The sequence below is a fragment of the Rhinatrema bivittatum genome, chromosome 6 (genome assembly GCF_901001135.1).
Source record: "Rhinatrema bivittatum chromosome 6, aRhiBiv1.1, whole genome shotgun sequence".
Classification (NCBI taxonomy): Eukaryota; Metazoa; Chordata; class Amphibia; order Gymnophiona; family Rhinatrematidae; genus Rhinatrema; species Rhinatrema bivittatum.
This window is the reverse complement of record NC_042620.1, coordinates 111,499,079-111,523,299: the sequence shown is the minus strand read 5'-3', so window position 1 is coordinate 111,523,299 and position 24,221 is coordinate 111,499,079. Positions and strand designations below refer to the sequence as shown.

The 24,221-nt window shown below is 39.3% G+C and overlaps 1 protein-coding gene across 3 annotated transcripts in view; it reads right to left on the bottom strand.

Moving 5' to 3' along the window:
- Positions 1 to 3,254: 3,254 nt before the first annotated feature.
- The window catches only part of METAP1D (methionyl aminopeptidase type 1D, mitochondrial), a 154,041-nt gene continuing 133,074 nt past the window's right edge, over positions 3,255 to 24,221 (bottom strand). For all 3 annotated transcript variants that reach the window (XM_029605789.1, XM_029605791.1, XM_029605790.1), the window contains exons 6-10: positions 23,451 to 23,614; positions 5,888 to 5,985; positions 4,576 to 4,623; positions 3,732 to 3,810; positions 3,255 to 3,592 (exon numbers count right to left, since the gene is read on the bottom strand). In XM_029605789.1, the coding sequence (XP_029461649.1) occupies positions 3,514 to 3,592; positions 3,732 to 3,810; positions 4,576 to 4,623; positions 5,888 to 5,985; positions 23,451 to 23,614 (468 nt within the window). In that variant the 3' untranslated portion in view covers positions 3,255 to 3,513. The remainder of the gene's footprint in view (positions 3,593 to 3,731; positions 3,811 to 4,575; positions 4,624 to 5,887; positions 5,986 to 23,450; positions 23,615 to 24,221) is intronic.

The window sequence follows — 24,221 nt, the reverse complement described above, 5'->3', positions numbered from 1 at the left end:
CTAAAGAAACTGACATATTTCAAACGATCCTACAATGATCTTCACTTCAGTCGGTCAATGCGTTTCCGATGCTTGGGCCATTGCTCGTTCTTTCTCCCCTTACACGGAGATGCAGATTTGTATTTCATTACCCGATAAGGTCTTTTGAATAAAATAAGTAAGGGACATGAAAGAAATGCCATGTTCTATCACAGGTCCGTGCATTGAACGGTCCTCTCTCTCCGCCGATTCTTGCACTCCTGCCAGTGCAGTGCCAATTTGAGAGTTTTGTGTTCTTGCACTGGTTAGCGGATTTTTACCATCATTGCCATTTCTGCCAGAGCAGTTAATATGTACAAATTTATATAAACTGAACCAAAAGAGCCAATCTGCTTAATTCCAAATAACGGCAAATCGATGCAGGACTCAAAAAAAAAAATTGGTTGTGCAAATTAAGATTCAGAGGAAGCCGGTGGTCGGGGGGGGGGGGGGGGGCAGAGAAAACGATTAGGTTGAGTTGAGAATTTAAGTGTTAAAGCTGCTACGCTTTCTTTACCTGTGGAACGAATTAAGCTTAGCCTCTATTCTTGTTTTCTTTAAATGACATGACACAGTTTACGTGTTACTCGTAGCGTTAAATCGCAGGGTATCTTTTTGTGTTTTCTGTCCGCTAAATGAAATTATATTTGTTTTGGTTTTTTTTTGTACAAAAATATTAATGCTCCCCATGGAAGCCATCTTAAATTATAAAAGGGATATCTTTTACATCCAATAGCACCTGTTCTCACCAAGTTTCCTCTTTCTTCCCATGACTTGATTATAAAATACACACAACCTCAAAGATCTACAAACCCTGAAACGAGACTTGTTTTGAAAGTCACCGGAGAGCTGCAGAGCATCCTTGTTCAAATCTATGGCCATGTGATTATGATGGTATCCAGATGGAGTAGGTATAAAGTGCAGCCTCAGAGAACACGCTGCTAAAACTTCAGGGCTAACAAACAAACGGAAAGGAAAAAAAAATCTCTCCACAACTCCTCATTAATTAGCAGCCTAAATCGCTCAGGGATAGCTAGTTAAAACATTAAAAAAAAAAAAAGTTTCTTATTTTACAGCAAGTCAACAGTTTTGTTTTGGTTTTTTTTTAATTTTAGTCACCTTTGTAATTAGAATTATAAATGTGTACCATAAATACCACCACCTCAGTATAATTGCTCCACAAACAGCTTGTTACCACAGCAGTTGGTAAAATCATGCAGTCTTAATAAAATTATTCTTGGATAACCTCATATCGTAAACAGACACTAAAACGAGATGCTAGTCTAATCTCAAGCAATCCGATCCTACACTAAAAGGAGCGAGGAAGAGGGAGAGAGAAAAAGCATTCTCTGAAAGACAACTTATCAATTAATGTCTTATTTCTATGACATGATCTATACAGTTGTTTACCTATGGCATGCACCGTGCTCTCAGAATAAATGATCCCTGACGATGAATAGTAAATTAACATAAATCATGAATACTTAACATTAATGTTTCTGTAAATCCCTAATTCGATTGCTATTAGCACTTTCCTCCTGCGCAGCTAGAAATATGAAACAGAAGAATATTAATGCAGTTACAATGTTTGTAACCACAATCTGGGTGCAGAATGTTAAAAATGCAGCGCCAATTCTGTGGCTTCGGTATGGTGCACCAAAATAAACGGAGGGTGTCTCGACCTAGTTGTTTTCCATCCAGACACAGCACTTGGGTACTTCTGCGATATTTTACTACTGCCCAGGTCCCATCGCCCTTCAGGAGAGAGGGACCACAGCTGCTTTGTGCCATCACTTCCAGCAATGGTGGATCTTAAACCGTTCATCACGATCAGACCCCTTCAAGTAGTTTAGTAAATCCGCAGTATAGAACCCACCAGTAGAGTTTGGTTTTTATTTGTTTACTACTACGTTTATTTGTAGCCCAAATATAGTTCTGCAAACTATCTCAAATTTCAATCAATTGTTTTAAGGATAAATACAAATTAAGCCAAGTGAAACTATTGTTATAGTAAGCAGTTGTCTGCAACACTGAAAGGAGGGGAGTGACATGGAGTTTAATTTTGAATTTTGTAGGAAGGGTTAGCATAGTTTTAACTAGCTAGTACAAATAACAAAACTGCAGAAAATGTACAAGTCGCCTACCCTTTCTGGACAAAAAAAAAAAAAAAAAAGACCAGCAATTAAATTGTATATGTAATGGCTGTGAGCCTTTAAATTCGACATTTAATACAAGACACATTTAACAAAGGGATTTATCATAATTAAGGCTACCGTGATGAAAAAGGTTTACCGTTTCTCGTTGTGCAGCAGCACTTCTGGCAGTTTTGAATCCCACTTGCAGACATCGCTGTGGCTGGGTTATATCCCAGCTCAGGCTTGTGGTCGGCAGCAGTGTGAACTCCATTTGAATACCAAATTAAAAGCGGTTACATTCCGGCAGGCTGATTAGCAGCTACCTAATTGCACATTACCAGCTTCACCTTCAGAATATAACTGGTTTCGGGTTTGCTTGCAATTCATCTTGGTTTCCAAGTTTGCGCTTCTTTCTTCTTCATTTGTGTGTAAGTGAAGTGATCTAATATAATTAATTTGCTATGGACGTTAACCTATCTTAATATGTACTCCAATATGGAAAAAAAATGTATTATTAATATCAATTTATTTTCGTTTTTAAAATTGGAAACAAAAATGCAGACCAGACTGAAGAACGGTTTTATTACTCTCAAAACTTCCATTAAAAAGTCGTGTTTGCATTTTTGTTTCCAATTTAAAAAACGAAAATAAATTGATATTAATAAACTATTTTCCCATATCCGAGTACATATTAAGCAGAGACTCTATAATAAGAGATCCAAGTAGGAAAAACGGGCACTCCCATCCACTATATCTTATTGATTCCTAATCTTGTTTTTTTAAATTGTATAACAGAACCAATTATTTAAAAAAAAACCCCTAAAAAAACCTGCTTAATATGCATCTTTTAACTCAATTCTTTTAGGGGAAAAATAAATATTTCTGAACTATAAATCAGACTTTCGTCAAATGCTATGCTAGTAATTAAAACGCTATACAAGACCAAGTGTCTATATCGTTAGTCTAAGGCCCTACTATACTGTTACATTCTGGAAAAATATTGCATTTACTGGCATGTGGTATCTATTGTGAGTTGTAAAGATCTGAAACAAGGCTGTTTAAATGTAGTGCCAATAATAATAACTCTTTTGATCTTAAAGAGACAATACAAGATTTCAAAATATTTATTATGGTTGCTTTGCAACATACAGATGTTTCATCATACTTTGGTTGTACAGAAAAAATACAAAGGGTGCATATTATGTAGTCCATACATCGCTCAAGATGTACTGTACAGTTCCTCTCCCTGTATTTTGCACTTGTTTCACTCCCAAAATAGTCGGCATGGGATTTGAATCATTATTTAAAAAGCAAACGATGCGCCACACAGCAAAGGTCCATGAACTCCCCTGCTTCATGTTTAAGATTCTTCTGACAGTTTAGTTAGTATTTCGGCTCCTCCAGGTGTAATTACAATGGTATGCTCAAATTGTGCTGATCTGAAATATATATGTATCCCAGTTATTATGGGTAATGGCAGGGCAGTCGCAGAAACTCACAAATTCATTATAAGACTATTAATGATATTCACAGTTTCAATGCATATGGAATTTAAATGTGCCCTAGATGTAACACCACCTTTTAGCATCTACAGATACTGCTGTCCATCCATCTTCCAGAATTTTAAATTCAGTGGATCCTTCCATTATTATTGGTTCTGAAACCAAAAGAGAAAGATCAGTTACTCATATTTTAACAAATGATTAAATGGGAAAATGTGATATTTCTCTCAGACTTTACTATATGCTCAAGGATATTATCTTAGATTTTTAGGTCTAAGAAAAATATAAATAGTATGAAAAGCAAATTCTGAGGCCCCTGTTACCCATTTATTTTTTTAAAGAAAAGTAGAGATAGGGTGTTTTAACAAAACTTTATGGATAATGACAACTAAAATCAACTATATAAGCTCAAAGATATACTACTTTGCTTTTAAATACTTGTAGTATTTTATACATGCTTGAAATTCTCATTATTCCACAAAATAATGCCACTACCTCTGTCTAGTAACTGTTTTATGGAAGCAGAGAGATGGTTTTGTAATCTCTTTAGTCACAGGCATCACAAACCTTTCTGTGTGGAGAAAGGTATCACACTGCTCTGCTAAAACCCATACACCTTAAATTTAATGACAAAGTCAGTAACACATTTGGATAATCTTGTCATTTAAACACTGCTGTGGGTAACAGAATCACATGATCCTGATACATTTGCCAATTCTGATGATTAATAACTGCAGTTATAAGCATATGATTTTACTGTAGGGATCTAATCATAACTACAATCTTAATACCTAGGAGGCCCATCACATCCACTCCTAGAAATATATATTTGCAATATTAGCTATGTCCTAAAACAAAATAAGTAATTTAACCTTAAAAAATGAAATTTATTCTTGACACAAAACAAAAGGAAGACTAACCTATTGTAAAGGCCATGCCTTCTTCCATTAACAAGTCATTGTTATTCTCTAAAAAACAATAAAAAAAATGCACTTATGAATTATTTCTAGGGGAAAAACAACACAACAATGCCTCCTTTTTAGAACCAGATGGGATTAAAGGCACAATGCAAACAACATTTCACTGGCTGAGCTAATGCACCCAACTAAACTCAAGTGAAAACAAAGGAATTGCAACAAATACTTTTAATTAGAATTTATGAACTCACTACCCCTCAATTATTGTGGGCAATCCTGCTTCCTAACTTCAGCATAATGATGAAAACAAATTGATGGCATATATTTCCCCTATTCTGTGACTTTCACAGGCAGCATTTCTGGTATACCACATTAGCACATTGCTTCATTTTCCACCTTAAACATTAATTTGAACAAAACTGATAAAAAAACATGTACAACAGTATGCTAGCCAAAAAAAATTTCCATTCTGGGATCGTTATAGGTTTGCACCTCAAATAACTTGCAGTATAAAGGTAAAATAATAAAAAAGTTAGTTGTTAAATTAAAACAATTAAATTTAATGACTGCTAGAAATTAAAACAAGACAAAAAATAGCTGATAGTTGGCAGCAAATAAAATTATTGTGAAAGCACAGAACAATAAAAAAAAAAAAAAAATTCAGCCATTAGTTGTAATATGGAGACTGTACAAGAACACTTCTCTGGTATTGTATGAAAGTCTCCAAAATGAACTTTTAATTCCAGTTAGGCAATTGCGACTCTAAACCATCATAATACTTCATCATTTAGCTCTCACTTCAGACTTAGTTACTGTATATAAGCAGATAGTGAGGCTGCAATCTAGAAGTCTATTCCTTAGGTCTATTAGCCATATTACTGGGGTAAAAACAAGCCTGACAGACCACATGCAGGAGGAAATACAAGAAAATCAGGACACAGGAACAAATCTACTAATTAAAGGATTTTTCCCATTTTATGTCGTTGGGGAAAATGTTTAGTACATCTGGCCCATAGTCCTGTAAATATGTCTCGTTATAGGAGTCAATGCTTCAAAACATTTCATAAGTAAATCAGTCTAGTTCAGTATCACACAAATACCAAAGAAGACTTGGACAGGAGCTGTAGCTAGCTAACAAAATATATTTTTGTTGATAAATGACTTGTTTTTATTAAAAAATGAAGCTCTAAATTTAATAGACTTTGAATGCTAGTAAGGATATGGCTACATGATCTCTTCTCCAGAAAAACAATTACGCACATTGTATTCAAGTAATTTTCCACTTGGCTATTACCTTATCAGTGAGCTTTCTTACCATGATGCCAAATTTCTGGGTGTCCGTGAAAGTAGGATCCTATCCCATGGCCAGCAAAGGAGGGGCAGACTTGAAAATCATTCAGACAAGCTATGCGGCTTTAAAAGTCACCAAACAAACAACTTAAATAGGAAATATAGAATTTTACATGTGCAAATACAGTTTTCTGATAAAGTCTTCAAACCTCAAACTAAGCAGCCAACTGACATTACTCACATTGTTAAAATAACCTTTTAAAAATAACACATTTTAATTTCTTCTCTTTTCATTTTGCCTTTTTAGCCCTTAGAATTATATTTAAAACAACAAACGTGAACAAAAGGATAAATTTGAAAGCAAATCATAGAAAAGTTATGGCTGACAGAAGCCAGGATTTTCAGGCCTTGCGAGAGAGGGGGAGAGAGAGAGAGAGAGAGAGAGAGAGAAGTACTTGAGCACCTATCAGCTGTATTTACATCTGGATGCTCAGAAAGGTCTATGTGACACAGTTTGGAACACCCACACCTTTGTGCATTGAGATCCAAAGCCATTGCAATTACAGTTTTCAACCTAAATGGGCTAAAACTCAAATCACAGATCCCTAGCAGGCTCCTGCTTGCTACAAATCTTTCACCAAATGTGATTTTTCCTTTGCTAGTGATTTGCCATACTAATAGAATTAGCAAATGGACCCTAACCTCTATACATCATTAGGAAGCGCTTTATGGAAGGCTATTATTAGTATTATTAACAGATCTGGGGTAGTGTTGTACGGCAGCGTATCTCAACCTTTTGCATGCTAGGGACTACCTTCCTTAAATTATGTGGACTGGTTGCAGTGTTGATGGGGAAGGGGAGAAGATACCTCAGAAAATTAAAGTGTGTGTGTGTGTGTGTGGGGGGGGGGGGGGGGTAAGGAAATACGCCCTCCCCCTCCTCCACTTGGTATTTAATCTCATGGGCCAGCCCTGAAGCTAGTCTGTATCAATTTAAGAAAGTAAGTAACTAGCCAGAAAAGTGGAATATAAATAAAATAACATTGTTTTCTAAAAAAATGTTACTTATTAAAAAAAAAAAAAAAAAAAGGGGCACCCTCCCCCTCCGTTCCTCTCCTAGCTGGCCACAGAAAAAAAATAAAAAAATCTCTCTCTCCCTCCCACCTAAGCCACCAGCTGATCTCTGAGAAAGGAGCAGCTGCAGCAGAATAGTAATGAGCTGGTGTCAGACTGCTCTCAGGCCCCGCCGTGGCCCCTGTCCTCTCCTACATCTGTACGGAGGGGGGAGGTGGGGACCAAGAGCAGTGAAGACACTGACTCAAGTCTCCTGCTGGCTCATTAACATTCAGCTACATCCCGAGATCAGGACTGGGCCCAACCTGGGCAGAGCAGGGCAGCAGGGGGGAGACTAGGGAAAAAACCCTCTGCTGGCTGTGGTGGCACAGGGTGCAATTATAGTGTGCGCAGCTGCTGCCTCCTCATCCTTCTGCCATCACCATCACTCCACGGACCAGCAGAAACGCTGCCGGGGACCAGTGCCGGTCCATGGACTGGGAGCTATGAAACGCTGCGCTACAATGCATTCAAGAACCACTGTTTCTAGTTTTACTGCAACTATAATTGGCCAGATTGGAAGACAGTTCACACTTTTCTCTTTAAATATTACACTATTACAGGCGTTTAATGGAGCTCAACGTTTTTCTTTCCAAAAACAAAATAGGAAGGGGTTCATTCATCAAATTCATTTTGTCATCCGGAGAGCGAATATCATAAAAACCTGCACAGCAAGTGATGTAAAAAATGATATTCTGGATACTTTTGGCAAAAAATTAAAAAAAAAAAAAAAAGCTACCTAGAGCATGCAGAAGGAAAAGCCACTGCAAAGGCTTCATGAGCACAGTCTTCTCCGAAGAAAGGCATGCCCACAAATACCCATTTAGCCAAATACATATGGGCCTTCTCTTCCTCAGAGCTAGACGAACTTCATGCTGGACAGCAGCTGCAGCCACAGAGCACTCATTAGTTCACGGGACAGCATTTCTGCCCCATTTAAAGGTGGATTTTCAAAACGCTATGCACGTAAAAATTAGCATATATGTGCGAAGGTAGCCTCTACTTGTGTACTCCATATTTTATAAAATATCAAAACATATATTTTTGCTTTTGTTCGCATGCATATGCATAGGACCTGATTCACTAAAGGTTTTTTCCATAGACACGAAATGGGAGAAAAGACTTAATGAATCTGGACCTTTGGTTGCTAAAAGCCTCGTGTGTACATTTAGCAACTTCCTCGTATATTTTTACACCTGATAATCAATTGGCATAAGAGATATTAAATGTGTTTATTGTGTACTACTGAGGGAGTAAGAGGTCTGAGTAGACTAGGGGCAGGCCTGGATTTGTCAGTAGGCGCACTAGGCCTGTGCCTAGGGCAGAAGAAACCTGGGGGGGGGGGGGGGGGGGTGGGGAGCAGGCTGGCTGAAGATTTGCTGCCTTTCAGTAGTGCTGAATCTCACTCAGCACAGACAGCCCTTTCGCTCCTGATCCAGTGCTTCCCCTCCAGGCAGCACGTAGGGAACAGGACAGCCTGCAGCAGACAGAGCAAAGGGGGATCATTTTCATTGGAGGGTAGGAAGGGAGGGTGGAGGCATGAAAGGGGAAATCGGCGGAGGGTGTTTGTGTGTGTGTGAGAGAGAGAGGGGAACAAAGATAGGGGGCAGTGTTCATGTGAGGGAGAGAGGAGGGATGTGCGCGCGTGTGTGTGTGTGTCATATTGGATGGGATGTTAGAGAGGGGCTACAAGGAGGAGCACGACCAGGAGCATGGGTAGGGACCCCTCCCTCCTCTCCTCCCCATCCACTGCAATTCAGATCCTCTCTCCCTGATTTTATCTCCCAGATCCTGGAATCTCTCTTCCTTCCTACCTCCCCCTTCTCCCCAACCCTTCCTACTCTCTCCTCCCCTTCCTCAGTCCAAGAACCTTCCTCTCTCTTCCTTCTCTTCCCCATCCCCCATCCTCTCCATTGCTAGTCCCTTTTCCTTCTCACTCGCCTCCTTTCTCCTCCTCCCTTCCTTTTCCCATTCCTGAGGTCTTCTCCTTGTACTGATTCTTGATATCACTTTTCTTCACCCAATAAAAATTAAATAAATAATACTAATAATTAGGGTGTAAAACTACTTTATTTTTATAATGCAGTGTAAAAGATGGAAATGTCCGCCAATTTGCTTCAGAAATTTTTAATGCTTGCCACAGGATCTACCCCTGAGCTTCCCCAGGAAACTAAGGGACTGTTATCTTAGATCTTCTGCTCCCTGATGTCCAACCTGGAGGAGGAGGTGGTGGTGGTGGTTGGGGGAGGGGTTAGAGGGGTGATGGCACCAAAATCATAAATCTGTCACTGACTGGGGGGAGTTCAGGCTGAAGAACCAGGAAGGTTGTGATGACTTAGAGAAAAACTGGATCAACTGGTGGACTAATCTGTAAACTGGTTAATTTCCTTGATGTGCATATGTTTTAAAATTGGCCAACTTAGGCATGTAAATCTGGATTCATGCGAATAAGTCCTAGTTTACTTTCATGCGTAAAACATACACATGTATATTTTTAACAGGTGGGTAAATTACACACATTCAATGCTCTGAAATCCATGGTTTCAATGCATTGCATGTCTTTGTACATTGTTAAAACAAATGCATATTTTATAATGTGTACGTGATACGCACATTTTATAAAATACTATGTTAAACTACACACAGCCACAAAAAGCATATATGCCACTGCACACATTTGTTTGAAAGTTATCCTCTTAAAATTTAATCATGCTCTTACAAAAATATTTTTTTCAAATTAACAGCCTTATGCATTATAGTTAAAATTCTGAACTGGGCCTTCTCAAAATTTGGTAACCAATGAAGAACTTTCATGTCTGGAAGAATATTATCATTTCATTTTAAATCAAGTACAGTATGTACAGCTGCATGCTGAACCAATTGTAAGACTCGTAATAACTTTTTTGGTAAACCCAAATACAAAGAGTTACAGTAGTCTAATTTACTTAAAACTAAGGCTTGTACAATAAGACACAAATCCATCAGATCTTTTAACTGCTTTAATGGTCTGATTACACGTAATTTACAGAAAGCTACCCTTGCTCTATTACTTACATGCAATCTTAAATCCAATTTGGAGTTTAACATTACTCCAAGGTCACATGCCTTTTGCTTTCACTCTAACATAACTTGTCCTATCTTGATAAGAGGCATACTTTCAGGAGCTCCTGTTCACCATATCCACATTATAGACGTCTTACTCAGATTAAGCATCAAACCATTAGTGGAAAACCGATAATTTTTTTTTTAAACAACCTAACATTATTTGTAACGGAACCTGACCGCTAATATCAGAAGGAAGATAAAACTGCACATCATCTGCATATATTCTAAAAATCAAATCGAAATTCAACATCAACGTTGCTAAAGGCTGCTTATAAATATTAAAAATAGTTGCAGACAAGGCTGAACCTTGAGATACATCAGCACTATTCCAATGTCAAGCAGACCAATCTCTGTTCTGCCTGACATGTTGAGATCTCCCCACTAAGTAGGACTGAAACCATTTCAATACAATACTATCTATATCAATGGCTTTTAAACATGCCAGTAAACACACAGGCCTAACAGTGTCAAAATCAGCAGACATATTAAGCTGCCCTAAAATGGCAGTTTTCTTCTTTTTTATGGTACATCTTAAAATCATCTAAAAAAGAAGATAATAGTGTTTAAGTTCCTCCATTTTTTCTAAAACCAAATTGACTATCATCTGGAAGATTATTCTTTCCAGATAGTCATCTAACTGCTTCAAAATCCATTTTTCAATTAATTTGCTCAATGAATAAAGGTTTGAAATGGGCGGAGAGATAGCTACAATGGTTGACGAAACAAACATTGCATGCTTCAAAGATAATGGAACATATTCCTCTGTCAGCAAAAGATGAACAAACGGAACCAATTGTTCTACAAATCCCTTAGGAAAACTTTATACTATCCATAATGGACAAGAATCTAAAATACAAGATATACTTTTTATTTGAGATAAAGTATCCAACAACCTCTCAGTTATTAAATAAAAATGATCCCATTTACTAGAAATTTCCTAGGATCTTCCTAATTCAATATTGTGTATTTAATAATAATGAACATTGTACTGAGTGAACTTTATCTTGGAAAGAACTGGCCAATGCTTCACTACTAGGTGTCTCTTCATTGATGGATTTACGGCGGCTCAAAAGGCGATTTATAACACTAAATATCTTGTACCTTATTCAAAGTTCTTAATTAAACCTGAAAAATAAACACTCCTTAGCATTAACCACTTCCGCTTTATGACAATGTACGGCAGTCATACACATAGCAAAAAATAAAGTGTGAAAGTGATAAGGCTAACACCTTTCATATTTTCATATCTCCTCCAACATCCCTTTGAGTTTAATTCCTAAGACAGGTTCCCTGTTTTCAGTCACTTGCGCAACTGAAACAGAACCTTTTCTCCTCAAAATGAGCCCTTCTGCCAACAGAGCCTTTCCTGCTTCTTCAAACAGTATTTTTTATCTGTTTCACCAATTGTGGAACAGTTTGCCTGTATACATTCATGGCAAAAGTGATTATCTTAAATTTAGGGAGAAAGCAAAGGCTATTTTGTTTGTCCAAGCTTATTCTTAATGAATAACATAACCTTGGATGTTATTAGTTAATATAGCTAATTTATTATGTAAGACGCTTGGAACTGTGGATAATGTGGCCTCTAAATGTTTTAATAAATACATATTTATATTTTATCTTTTATTTTAAAAGTTGTAAGTTATTTTGCAGTTTTATTGTATTGTACTGTTTTAAATTATGAATGTGAAGTGGTTAACCATACTGATCGATTGGAAATTGTGGCATAGGAGAGAAAGTAAATAACTAATACATATTTAATTACTTAAAAACATTGATCACCCTTCACTCCAAGGATCATGGCAACTTACAAAGGAGAACACTCATAAAAGAAACGTACAACATTACAAACAAAAAAAAAAAGTGTCTCAAACTTAAGAAAGAATTAGCTTAAGTTGCTCTGCATTAGTAATTCCCATCTTATGTTTTTCAGAAAACTCAGTCATAGGTATAAGATATACTTCATAATCACCCCAAAAATGCTTGTTTAAATAGCCATGTTTTTAAACTCCTTTTAAATGCCTTAGTATCAGAGGTCAGACGGAGTTGTTCTGACATGGAATGCCATTGTATGGGACCAGCCACTGATACTGCACACTCTCGCACCTTGCCTAAATGTGCTTGGTGTATTGTAGTAATAGCTAATAGGCCCTTGTTGGCTGATCTCAGTGACCTTTGCAGGGTGTAAACACGGCGGGCAGCACCTAGTCATAAAGAAACCTTATTTAGGATGATTTTATAAATCTGTGTCAATATTTTGTATTGGATTCTGAAGTGATCAGGCAGTTGCCTGGAGAGAATGGAGATAATGTGTACACATCTCGAGCAACCGGTTAAAACTTGGGCAGCAGAATTCTGCAATAACTGGAGCAGTAGTAATAAATACTACTACTTTTTTTTCTATAATATTACAAAAAACATACGCAGCACTAAGATACACAGAGACAGTCCCTTTCCCAGGAAGCTTACAATCTAGTCAAGCCCCCCAGGACAAATAAGAGGCTTCAGGAAACTGATTTATTATACAAAAAGGCTTAAAAGCAACAAGGCTATGATCACGGAGAATCAGGGTTTACGATGAAAGAGCATTTCTCAAAAAGGTGGGTTTTTTTAGGCAGGGTTTGAACATGAACAGAGAAGGCGCATGAGGCACCAACACAGGAAGGTTATTCCAGACACAAGTGCTTTGGGCGTATTTAAATGAAGCACTAGTGTGAATGAAGTGTGCAAATGCATTTTTAGCTCCTTGCCCTTAGTATGAGTTGACATCACGTTTGGCGCAAGCTCAGAGCCCTTCCCTTGCCCAGTTCCAGAGACTGGTGATAACCAGAAAGTTACTGTGTTTCTGAAGGATAATAGGGCTCACGCATATTGTGGTGAAGCTGACAATGAATTACATGACAATCTAAAAACCCATATAAAGGGGTTCAGTTCATTTCCAAGCTACACAGGGCCCCTAAACTTTAATTTTTGACATAGGATCTGAATATTTTTATTTGTTGAGGTCATTAAATACTTTTTGCTGAAAATTCTTCTGAGTCATGAATTTGGGAGAATGCAGCCCAAATAGAACTGGACGTTTTAGATTAAAAAGCATATTTCCCATTTGTATCTTGGTCACATAAAACTGACAGTAGATGGTGGAGGGAAGTGCACATTCAAAATGAGGTGAGAAGCAAAGGAATTTAGTGTTGTGTTCTATTTTGTTACACAAACTTTATCAAAGAGACCCTTTCATAAGGGCTGGTGAAACGGGAACCTGGAAACCTGTAAACGATTCTCTTATCCCACTTGTTCTTCTCTGCATCCTATTACGCTGCCTTGCATTTCTTTGCAATTTTAAAACCTTTTTCATCAAAGTTAAAATGTTCTTTTTTTTTTTTTAATTCTCTGTTTATTATTTTCAAAAAAAGAGAGATTACAACAAATGTACTAATACATCATAATAATATAGTCAAATGACAGAATTACTAACAAATAGCATTTTACACTAGTAAACATTCAAACATAATATTCTCCATCATAGGACTAAAATAAGGAAATAGAAGTGTTTACCCCTAAGCTAAAATGTTCTAGGGATGCCACACTGCAGTGACTGATTATTTGTTCTCAACTGTGGTGCTGCTGCAGCAGAGATATAAACACGGAGGGACCAGAGACTCAGCTGCAGGTCAACAGGAACTGCAGCAGCAGAAGTAGTCAGTCCTGCATCTCTCTTCTGCCACCTCAGGATGGTAAATAAATGTTCATGCTTTTCAAATCCTTCTTTTACCAAACTTGAGGGTGTCTCTTTATCAGTGAAAGACAGAGGGGCAAAAAGCACTGCTATGTCTGAGGTGGAGATAACGCATCAATTATTTGTTCACTGGCACACTGCCTAACATTAGGCGGCGAGGAAAAAGTAGAGGTAAGTTATAGCAGTCACAGAGGGTAAATGAGTTGTTAAAAAGTTAATCTACTCTACTGAGAGCCAGGAATGAGACGCAGCTTCCAGAAGGGAAAGAAATTACCTGGACGAACACTTTACACCACACACACCCAACAGAATAATTTTCAAGAACCCGCGGCATTTCTAAACGCTGTGCAGCAAATAAAGAGCCTAAGATCTCAATGACCTGAGCAGTGTTATTAAGCAACTTAGCATGAAAATGCGGAGCTCTTGATCGATGTTCCAAACAATGGGGCAAACAAAGGTTTTCTCTTAAAATAAGGCTAGGCTAGATTTCAACTCCTTTTTCACAGTCACAATAACTTGTAGGAAAATCAAGGAAAACTCCATCTGCTGTTTATATTTTGGTCAATGATGTGCTTCTGATATGAAGATTATTCATGGAAAATGCCATTACATTCCACAATACTGCATGCTATTTTCAAATGATGTTTTCCCCTCCCTCCCTCCCTCCCCCTTCTGCCTTTGGGGCAAAATACTTCTGAAAATAGAGCCTCACAACTTTGTTGTTGAGTCCCATTTAGGATGGAGGTACTGGACTGATCCAACTGGACAGAGTAACATTCAAAGAACACAACCTTCATTCCCATACTGAGTTCTTGCTCCTTGGGCAGGATGAAGTCGAGAACCCCAGTAGTGACACCTGCTGGGCACACGCAGAGGGAGCTGTGGCCACCCATTCAGACAACATGACGTTAGGAATATGCTTATCTTGTGGATGAGTGGACAGGGAAGAAGAACCAGAGGCCTGCTCATGAAGGCTCTGTGGTACTGTGACTCATACCGGTTGTTGCATAAAACGGCCTATCATCATTAAACAGTACAGTCCTCCACCGATAAAGTGACCTGTAGAGCTCTGGTTGAGAGGAGGAGAGGTCTTCATTTAAACCGAAGATACAGTTTTGTACTGTGCCTTGTGCTAAATCAATAAATAAAAATAAATAAAAAAATCAGTGGTAGATGACACTTTCAAGGGAAACAAGTGAAAAAAACCCCCCAAAATAATAAGGGTCTGCAGTGCTACTGTGCAGTATCAAGTGACTTCAAAGGACTTTTGAGGACACACCTTCCCCCCATACTTTTCAGTTCTCAGGAGGGGGGGGGGGTGGGCTTCTCATCCCGGTTACAGATGGTCCCCATTTTTCTGGCCCACACAGAAGATCTTCAGGGCTAAGACTGGCCCTGGACCAGTGCGAAGAAACAGCAGCAGCAGAAGAGATGAAGCAGCAGGCTTTCCACGAGTGGCACTAATAGGAGGACGTGATTTCACATGGAAAAGGGCATGAGACGATGGGAGATGGAAGAAGCCTAATAGACACCCTGGCCTCAAGGAAAACCGGCTCATTCCAGTTGAGCTAGAAGCACAAAGGAGCAGAAGCAAACTTGTCAGGTCAAAAAAAAACGAGTGGGTAGGTAGGGATGGGATGCATTCAGCAGGAGATCAGGGGACCTGGGGATGCTACATCATGTCCACTCTCCATGGGGCAGCAGTACTCTAAAAAAAAAAAAAAAAAAAAAAATGTATGTTCTAACCAGATCTCTCCAATCAGCCTCTCAGTCCTCTCTCCACGCTTAGCCAGACTGTCCCTCCAGCCATGAAAAAGCTCTCACTTGCAGGCCCTTCATTCTGCAATTCTTTGCTGCAGCACATAAGTTCAGGTGAAAAAGACTTTAAAATTGCATTAAAAACTCACCTATTCTCCATTGCGTTTCCCTCACCACCTACAACCAGCTAAGCTCCCACACAGTAAAGCTCTCACGCTGACATACAGGTACTGTGACTCTCTAAAGTTAATCGCATCTTAGCTAATACAATTATAGCAACACCCATGGGCAAAATAACGACTGCTGAGATTTTATTTGTGATTTCCTCACTGTCATTTTTTGTGTATAGTTTATTTACTGTCCTTTAAATTGTTTTATGTGTTACCAATATTTTACGCTCGTAAGTTCTGTTGTTTGTCAGAGGGGGAGGGGCACAAATAATGTAAAATAAATAAATGGACTCAAGAGGCTCTGGTAGGAAGTTAACTAAGACGCTAGTGGAGGGCAAGAGAACAAAAAAGATAGAGGAAAGCAGAGAGCAGTCTGGGGTGACAACATGAACAAATGGTCAAAATCTGGAAACATGGAAGAAAGCTGAGCACAGAGAGAAATGGGACACTCTAGTTGCCCACCTTCATACTGAAGAGAACGCTTGATGATGATAAGAATGAGGAGGAGGAGGATGGAAATCAGTACTAGAGTATGTGTGTAGTACTGTGGCAAAGCATATATACACAACACAAGGCAGAGAATTTTGCTGAGCCTAATTAGGTTGTTTTTATAAGAGGGATTTCAGCAGACCAAGTTATACGATCTGTGTTGGAATTTAGACAGGGCACTAAGATTTGCATCCAAACCTTTAAAAATAATAATAATAAAATTCTACAGGATAGACACAGCCTGAAATTTACGTCCCATCCAAATTATCCAGAGGCACAATCAGGCCGATACAGTACAGTGCGCTCCGACGGAGCACACTGTTAACCCGCCATTGGACGCGCGTTTTCCCTTACCCCTTATTCAGTAAGGGGCTGAAAACGCGCGTCCAACCCGCCGAACCTAATAGCGCCTTCAACATGCAAATGCATGTTGATGGCCCTATTAGGTATTCCCGCGCGATTCAGAAAACAAAATGTGCAGCCAAGCCGCACATTTTGCTTTCAGAAATTAGCGCCTACCCAAAGGTAGGCGCTAATTTCTTCAGGCACCGGGAAAGTGCACAGAAGAGCAGTAAAAACTGATTTTCTGTGCACCCTCCAACTTAATATCATGGCACTATTAAGTCGGAAATCCTGAAGGGTAAAAAAATAAAAAATAAAAAAAATACTGAATCGCACGCACAGGCGGACTTTACTGAAGCGGCCCGAATGTGGGCAGTTGAAAGGCTACGTCTACCCCTTCACATGCCCCCTCCCCCCCCTCATCAATTACAGAGGCTCATGCAGCTTAACATTCCATAAGTTTTATTGGATGGATAAATAAATGGCCGCAGCCCTTATAAATACAGTAACAGCAATAAATACAATACAGCAACAAGCCACAATAACATCGAAATACAACTTGTATAACTTCCTTAATCTAACTACTGAATTAGCTCTTGGTGACCAGCGCTACCCCCTGCAAGCAAGTGCTAAGCACCTAATTTTCGCTGAGGCTTGTGCACCGCTCCCCCCAGCCGTAGAAGCCGGGCAGCTACCACTGACACCCGGCCGTCGAAGCCACAGCGTCATGGCCTGTGACCCGACCGTAAAAGTCAGGGTCGTTTGGTCTAAGTGCCTCAGTGCTCCCTCACCCTCTTGGCCGTCAAAGCGTCGAGGGTCCGTGTCGGACCTGTTGGGCCGCTGGCCCAGTCAGGGCCGCCTGCTTCCGTTCTCCGGGGCCGCTGGCCCCCGGGCCGTCCCCTACTTAACCTATATGCGGGGGTGTCACTTAGCTGGTCACCGCGCCACACCAGGGGCTGTGACAAGTATGTACTCCCTCTAGCTAAATACAGTGGGAGGGCGGGAGGGACACGTGAGCCTGCGCCGGCGGTGCCTGGACGAAAAGGGGGCCACTCATGCTGCGCGCCCCCTTTTCAACCAGGGAACACCTGCCAGGCCCCGCCCCCCGATCCCACCCTGTCTTGCCTTCCCCACCCCCCATTGAGCCCTACTCCCCTTATGGATTCGTGAGCTCTTTTGTTCAATATTGACGCAAAGCAGGGTGTATCCTCTACTGTGCCACCTATATCACTCATTCTTTGGAGGTGCCCCTCCAGACACAGATCATAGCTATTCCTGCTCATGTTCTGAGATCTTATGGGATTGTGCGAAAAAGCAGAACATAAATCAAATCAAATCAAATAAAAATAAAACAGAGACTAAAGATAATGGGCCTACAGTCATCATCATTCAAAGAGAACATGCAAGAAATTCTCTGAACTCATACAATCAAATCAGTTCCAGTACTTTTTACACATTGGACACTGCTGGAGTCAACTTCTTTAATGCATAATTTTATATTACGTGTTCAGCCATTATAAAGACGTATGCATCCTCTATCAATGACTCACAAAGGAAATTTGTACATTCATATCTGAAAAATCGGTGCCAGCACGTGCACTTGTCAAAACTTTACCTGACAAATATGGGAAGTTACACTTCTATGTTCTCTTTGCAGGTTACAGTATAATAAATACCCCTGCCCTACAATGCACAAGATCCCGGCCGGAGGGGGGGGCAGTAGGAGAACCACACGTGTGCGCAAAAAGCAAAACCCTGCTGTGAAGCACTGCATCTTTATTCTTTTACTTTAGTTAAAGCAGCGTTTAAACTTGTCTGACTCAAAAAGGCGACACGTTAAAATGTTTCCCATGGCTGTGCAATGCTAAAAAGAGAGCCCTAATCTGCCTTACGCAGGGAAAATTACTTTTCACGTAAAAGTTCTTTTCTCCGAGATTTTCAGGGCGTCATATACCCAGCTGATCTCCAATCCCTGCAGAACTCTTCAGGGAGGGGCTCTGGGAACAGCCGGTTCTGCCGTAAGCTTACAGTGCTGCCTGGTCCTCTCCCAAATGACAAAGAGAATATAACTTCTAATCAAAAAGTTGCATTCCCTATTTCAGAATGTGTCTGGCCCTCTCTCTCTCTCTCTCAGTCCTTGGTGCCATCAAGGAGCATTTCAACTCAACTCTGCTGCACGAATCAGGAAAAGCTGATATCCTAATTGAAATAAATACCAATGTCTATGCCACTGATAAAAACAGATACCTAAAACAAACCTGACACTTAGGTCTCCGTCCCCCTATGGTATAATCAGTTCTTGACTGGTGCTTTCCTTTATCAAGGCTTCCAATTGCAATGGCGTGGCTTTAGCTTCAAGTCCCGCAAAACATCGAAAATAATAAAAAAAAAAAAAAAAAAAAAAAAGCGTAAGTCAGAGAGAAGAACTGTTCAATATGGAGGTGCAGGATGAGACATCATCCTGAATTCCCGCATGGAGGTGAATGAGCCTAAAGATGCTTAGTTCACAGGGTCCAATTATTTGTAGACAATGAGTTTTGGAAACACCATTAGTTTTATTTATTATTTTTTTTAATGCTATTCTAAAAATATTCACTGAGCTAATACTGTATCTGTTAATTATAGATCTGCTTTATATAGCACAAATTATTTCATAGGGAAAGCTTTCAGTAAAGGATTCTAGGATTTTCCTCTTAGTCCAAGACTAAGGGAATGTACAAATTCTAGAGTTTCTTTTTATGCAGCTGTTTTTATGTTGCATTGTTGAAAATCAAAAATTGTTTATCAGAGCAAGCAGTTGTTGGTTTCCGAACGGCAGGCAAATCACTGTATTTTTCTTACAATAGGGCTGAACTTTTATCTGAGGTTTTGTTTCTGAAAAGCAGACATGATGGATTGAAATAAAAGATAATTTATTGCAATGCTTACTTTCAAATGCAGAGCGAAGCAGTGTAATTGTAATTTACAGTAGCTGTCAAGGAAAATCTATCACAGATGACATTAAAATGACTTATTTTGCCTGAGCCACTTATTGTTTAAATGTGAATAATCTGATAGAAACAGATTATTTTTTTCTAAATGTGTTTTATATTGTTCTAAATCAATATCAAAACATATACTTATGAGGGAAACATTTTCAACCTTTTGTTGACACTTTCACTGAAGAATTTATACCTGGGTTTGGTTTTAAATGCATTTCATTCAATCACATTCAGACTGCATTGACGGCTAAATTCAGAAAACCTTTACATCACGAAGGCACCGAATGAGAATGGTAACACACTTATATATTCCACTCATGTATGTTGTGGAAACGTACAGACACTCTGCATTTCAAACTGAGGAAATGGGGCTATCGCCTCCATAGAAAATCATGTTAAAGATTTCTGATAATTACATTGAGAAACAGCTAGACTTTGGGATTGACAAAAGGCCAGAAGTACAAAGCTACAGAATTTGAAAGGCTGCTGAAATGCCACACTAAGGTACATGAAGCCCCTTTAAGTGGTGGTCAGGGTACAAACACCAAATTTCCCAATCCCCTCATTTGCAATAATGTCTGCTGTCCTGTTTGCTCTTGAACTGTATTGCACAAAGGTTTTAGAGGTCTGATGGGAAACAGATGATGTCACAGTTTAGTGGCTACAGACACTTCCTGCTCCACAGTGTCTGCTCAGGCATGCATGCCTTTTCATTAACAGGAAGGGAACCTAACTGGTGAGGTAACAGAGCCTCCACCGGGTGCTTTATACTGCAATATTTGGCTCCATTTGCAAATCTAAAATGGCAAAATAAATCCCCACACATGATGCACCATTACATTATGGTCATGTATCATTTGCCGAAAATTGTACTAGCTAGAATCAAAATGCTTCATGCTATCTTGATATTCCCTGCCACAAAAGACTAAACAAAGTGAAATAAAGGTGTATGATCCATTACAGTTTGTTACATTTTCCACGGGAGTGAGTTGTGATTCATTTGTTTTCCAGTCCAAGATCTGGCATTAGTATTTACACTGCGTGAGAAAGCTGACCTCTGCCGCCATATCTCAGAAATCCAATGTCACTTTCGATTCTGCTCGCTCTCTCTCTCTCTCTTTCATATGGGCAGAATTAATGAAGTGAATATGTAATGAAATGCATTTTCCTGCATGGAGATTTATCAGATTTTCCAATTAAATGGCAAGCTTTGCTAGAGCCGGCTGGAGTTCACCTGCACGTTGGTGCGGCGTGTGGCTCTTTTTGTGTGGGTTTTTTTTTTTTTTTTTTTGTAAAGAGTTAAGTCGTACACACACACAAAAAAAAAAAAGGGAACAAAGGTCAGCACCCAGCCGCCACTTGAATGCGAGATTTCTCTCTTTATTCCCCTTGATGTATACTAGGCTCTGTGTTATTAGTCTTAATGATGGAAAATTGTAGTGTTGATACAAATCTTTTTTTCAAAGTAGTAGGCGGGAGCTCCATTTGTTAGTAAGTTTTTTTGTGACTAAAAGCCATGGACAGTACATTTATGTAGCGGTAAAAGGCCTGGATGCTCTTTCCATAGCAGGAGCTAATTATTCCTACTGTGACCTTACTGATCCACACTGTTCCCAGTACATCTCATCTGCACGCCTGTTCCTCTGTGTAGATGGTGTCAGGGAATATGAAAAACCCTATAATGAAACCATTTTCATGATGGAGAAAGGCTACTGGAGTTGCACTTGCCACAAAGAGGCTCAATTATATGAGTAATTGTGATAATTTTCTATATTCATAGCCTTCAATGGGGGGGAAAAAAAAAAAAAAAAAGAAAGAGAGCCACAAAGGAAAATTACTTTTAACAAGAAAGTACAGAGTAAAAATGGAGGAAGAGACAAAAAATGGAAAAAAAAAATAATCAGGGGGGGAAAAAAAAAGTTTCAAAAAAGAGATCTGGAGGGAGGAATAGCAAGACAGGGAGAACAACAGAAAAGCTCAGAAAGCCCGTGTGCAGCTGTGTTACACAATTAAATTGAATTTTTTTTTTCCCCTGCAGTTGATGAATGTGACTACTGCAAATGTGCCTCTGTAGTTAGCTATCATTTGTTGTTTCGTGACAGGAAAAGGATAATTACCTCTCAGAGAGAATCAAAGGCTGACATGGCCTTTAGACACAGCCATGAATGCAGAGCTCCACAGAACGCTTGAATAAGGAATCCAGTGCTCTATGCCCTCTTCCACAGACGAATACAGTTTGTTAAAATGCAAGAGCACCCGCCAGCAAATTTGCTGAACCCTAGGTGTTCAAAAATATGAGGTGCATCTATCGACTCATCCCATTTGCAAAAAAAAAAAAAAACAAAACCAAAAACCTAAAACTGCATTTTGAATTCCTTTCTATTATATTCACGGACAGTAAGATAGTGAGATATGCATTAAATTTCTTTTCCCAGTAGGGGTCTGATTCAACATTTCCTATAAAAGAACAGAAAGACACTATCCTTTTTTCCCAGGCTAGTTAGCCTATAATTTAAAACTGTCAAAAACACAATTTTGTGCTAAGTCTTCAATAAAAGCTTCTCAGATATAACCCAAAGAGGTTTTACTAAAGTTTGATTCAGAATCTGTTACAATATTTCTAAAGCTATAAATACATATCACTTATATTCACGGTGCTTTTTTTTTTTTTTGAAAAGTATTTGAAGATGTAGAAAGCAAAAAGGCAGCAGCTTTTCAAGTAGCTTGAGCCTGTATCTCTCATGCTAATGGCTAGGATTTCATAGCTTATAAGACTGGGCCTGAGATGTAAACAGTTACCTATGCAGCAGAAACCGATTTAAAAAAAAACATTTCATACGACTGATCTTCTATCAAATTAAAAAAAAAAAATCCTGTGAGGAAAAAAGTAAAATTATTATCAAAGAACATATTTCAGTATTTTAATATTCCCTCAAATCAATACACATTTTGGGGTGAATTTTCAAACCACATGTTTATGTAAATGGATTGTTATACATGTGCTCAAGGTTTGTGTACTTACAAATACACAAATAAAAGTATGTGCGAAATTGGGTTATGTGCATATAAAAAACAGGCCTTCCAAGGGGGGTGGGCGGAGCTGAGTCGGAGTAGTACACATGCACACACTTTTGATTTTTCAACATATGCGTGGAAATTAACCCATACGCGTTACACCTTGAACAGGGCCAGGTTTAACTGCCTGGATGAGTTTCTGCGCATTCTTAGTGCTAATTTTCAAAGCGAACCTCTGCTCATGAAGTTTGCTTTGAACACGGGCATAAGTCAGGCACCCGGGCATTGCATAACTTATGCAGGTTATTAGAAAACTACCCTCCAGTCTCTGCTTATTACTGTGATACTGAGATATCATTTACAAAATCCTGAAACCATCCTGCTGCCTGTTTCTATTTCGTGTTCAATGTTAGGATTTTCTTGATTTAAAAAAAAATTTAAAAAAAAAAAAAAAAAACAACGCACACGGATTTTTAGTACAGCAGCTGCTCTCCAGAAATGTAATTCTTTTCTGAAAAGTTTTTCCCCCACTTAGGAAGCATGGCAACTTTTAATCCACAGACTGAGATTTTATTTATTTACACAAAAATACATAAAGCCTTTACACCTTCAAATGCCACCTGTTAAAATAAAACAGTAGTGGTGGAATTACATGTGCCTGTCTATTTGTACATGTATCATTGCTGACCCCAGTGTAACTCGCTTTTAAATTTCTTTCTTACCCAAGGAACGGCATTATAGCATGGCAGATCACAAACTGATATGAGCCTGAAATGATGGACTCTGAATCCCAGAACATGTCATCAGCTCTATACCAAACCACCAATAACCTTTGTCCCACTTGCCAGCCCTCCCTTTACTTGTCAGTATAAGGCTTACCTGATTGTATTTCCAATTACAGAGAAGGGAGCCCCTGGTCTGCAGGCTGCAATTGCTTCATCTCTGCATCTCCGGGCAATCTCCACTAACTTTTGACCATGTTTATCCACGCTGCCCACCAAATACGTTTCTGAAGTGTCACCGTGATATCCGCCGTGATAGACCTGCATGTGTGCAGAGAGGATTGAAAATATATAAAAGACTGCATCACAGAAGCACAGACAACTCCTAGTCTTAATCCACCCTGGCAATTATTTCCCCATCTTAGCTGGGTGTTTCTTTTTAGGATATCCTGTAAGATTTGGGTTCGGGCACAGCAAAAAGCGTTTCGGGAAACTTGCAGCACTCAGAGGCCGATGCAATAACGTGCGATCAGCCTGGTGCACAGGTCAGTGCGCGGTTGGATGCGCGTTTCGGACATGCTAGGCTAACACCCGATGCACTGAGGGGATCAGAGTGTCCAAAACCTCGCGTAGCTGATAGCGCCGATCACATGTAAACGCCATGTAGCTGAATTCACCGCGTGCAATTTTTTTTTTTAACACAGCAAATTTAATGCCAGGCCCGGAGCTGGCGTCAAGTCTTGCTGTGCATCAAGGGCTCAACTAAAAAGCAAAAATACTGCTTTCTACCATTATGTTTGGTCTGCAGTTGTTTTCAGCAGCGCGTGCAGGTTTTGTTTCTACCAACTTGTCTGTGACAATTTTTTTTCCTTGCCTTACTTAGTCGATACACTTTTTTTTTTTTTTAAGATTGGGCCATGCACCTGTA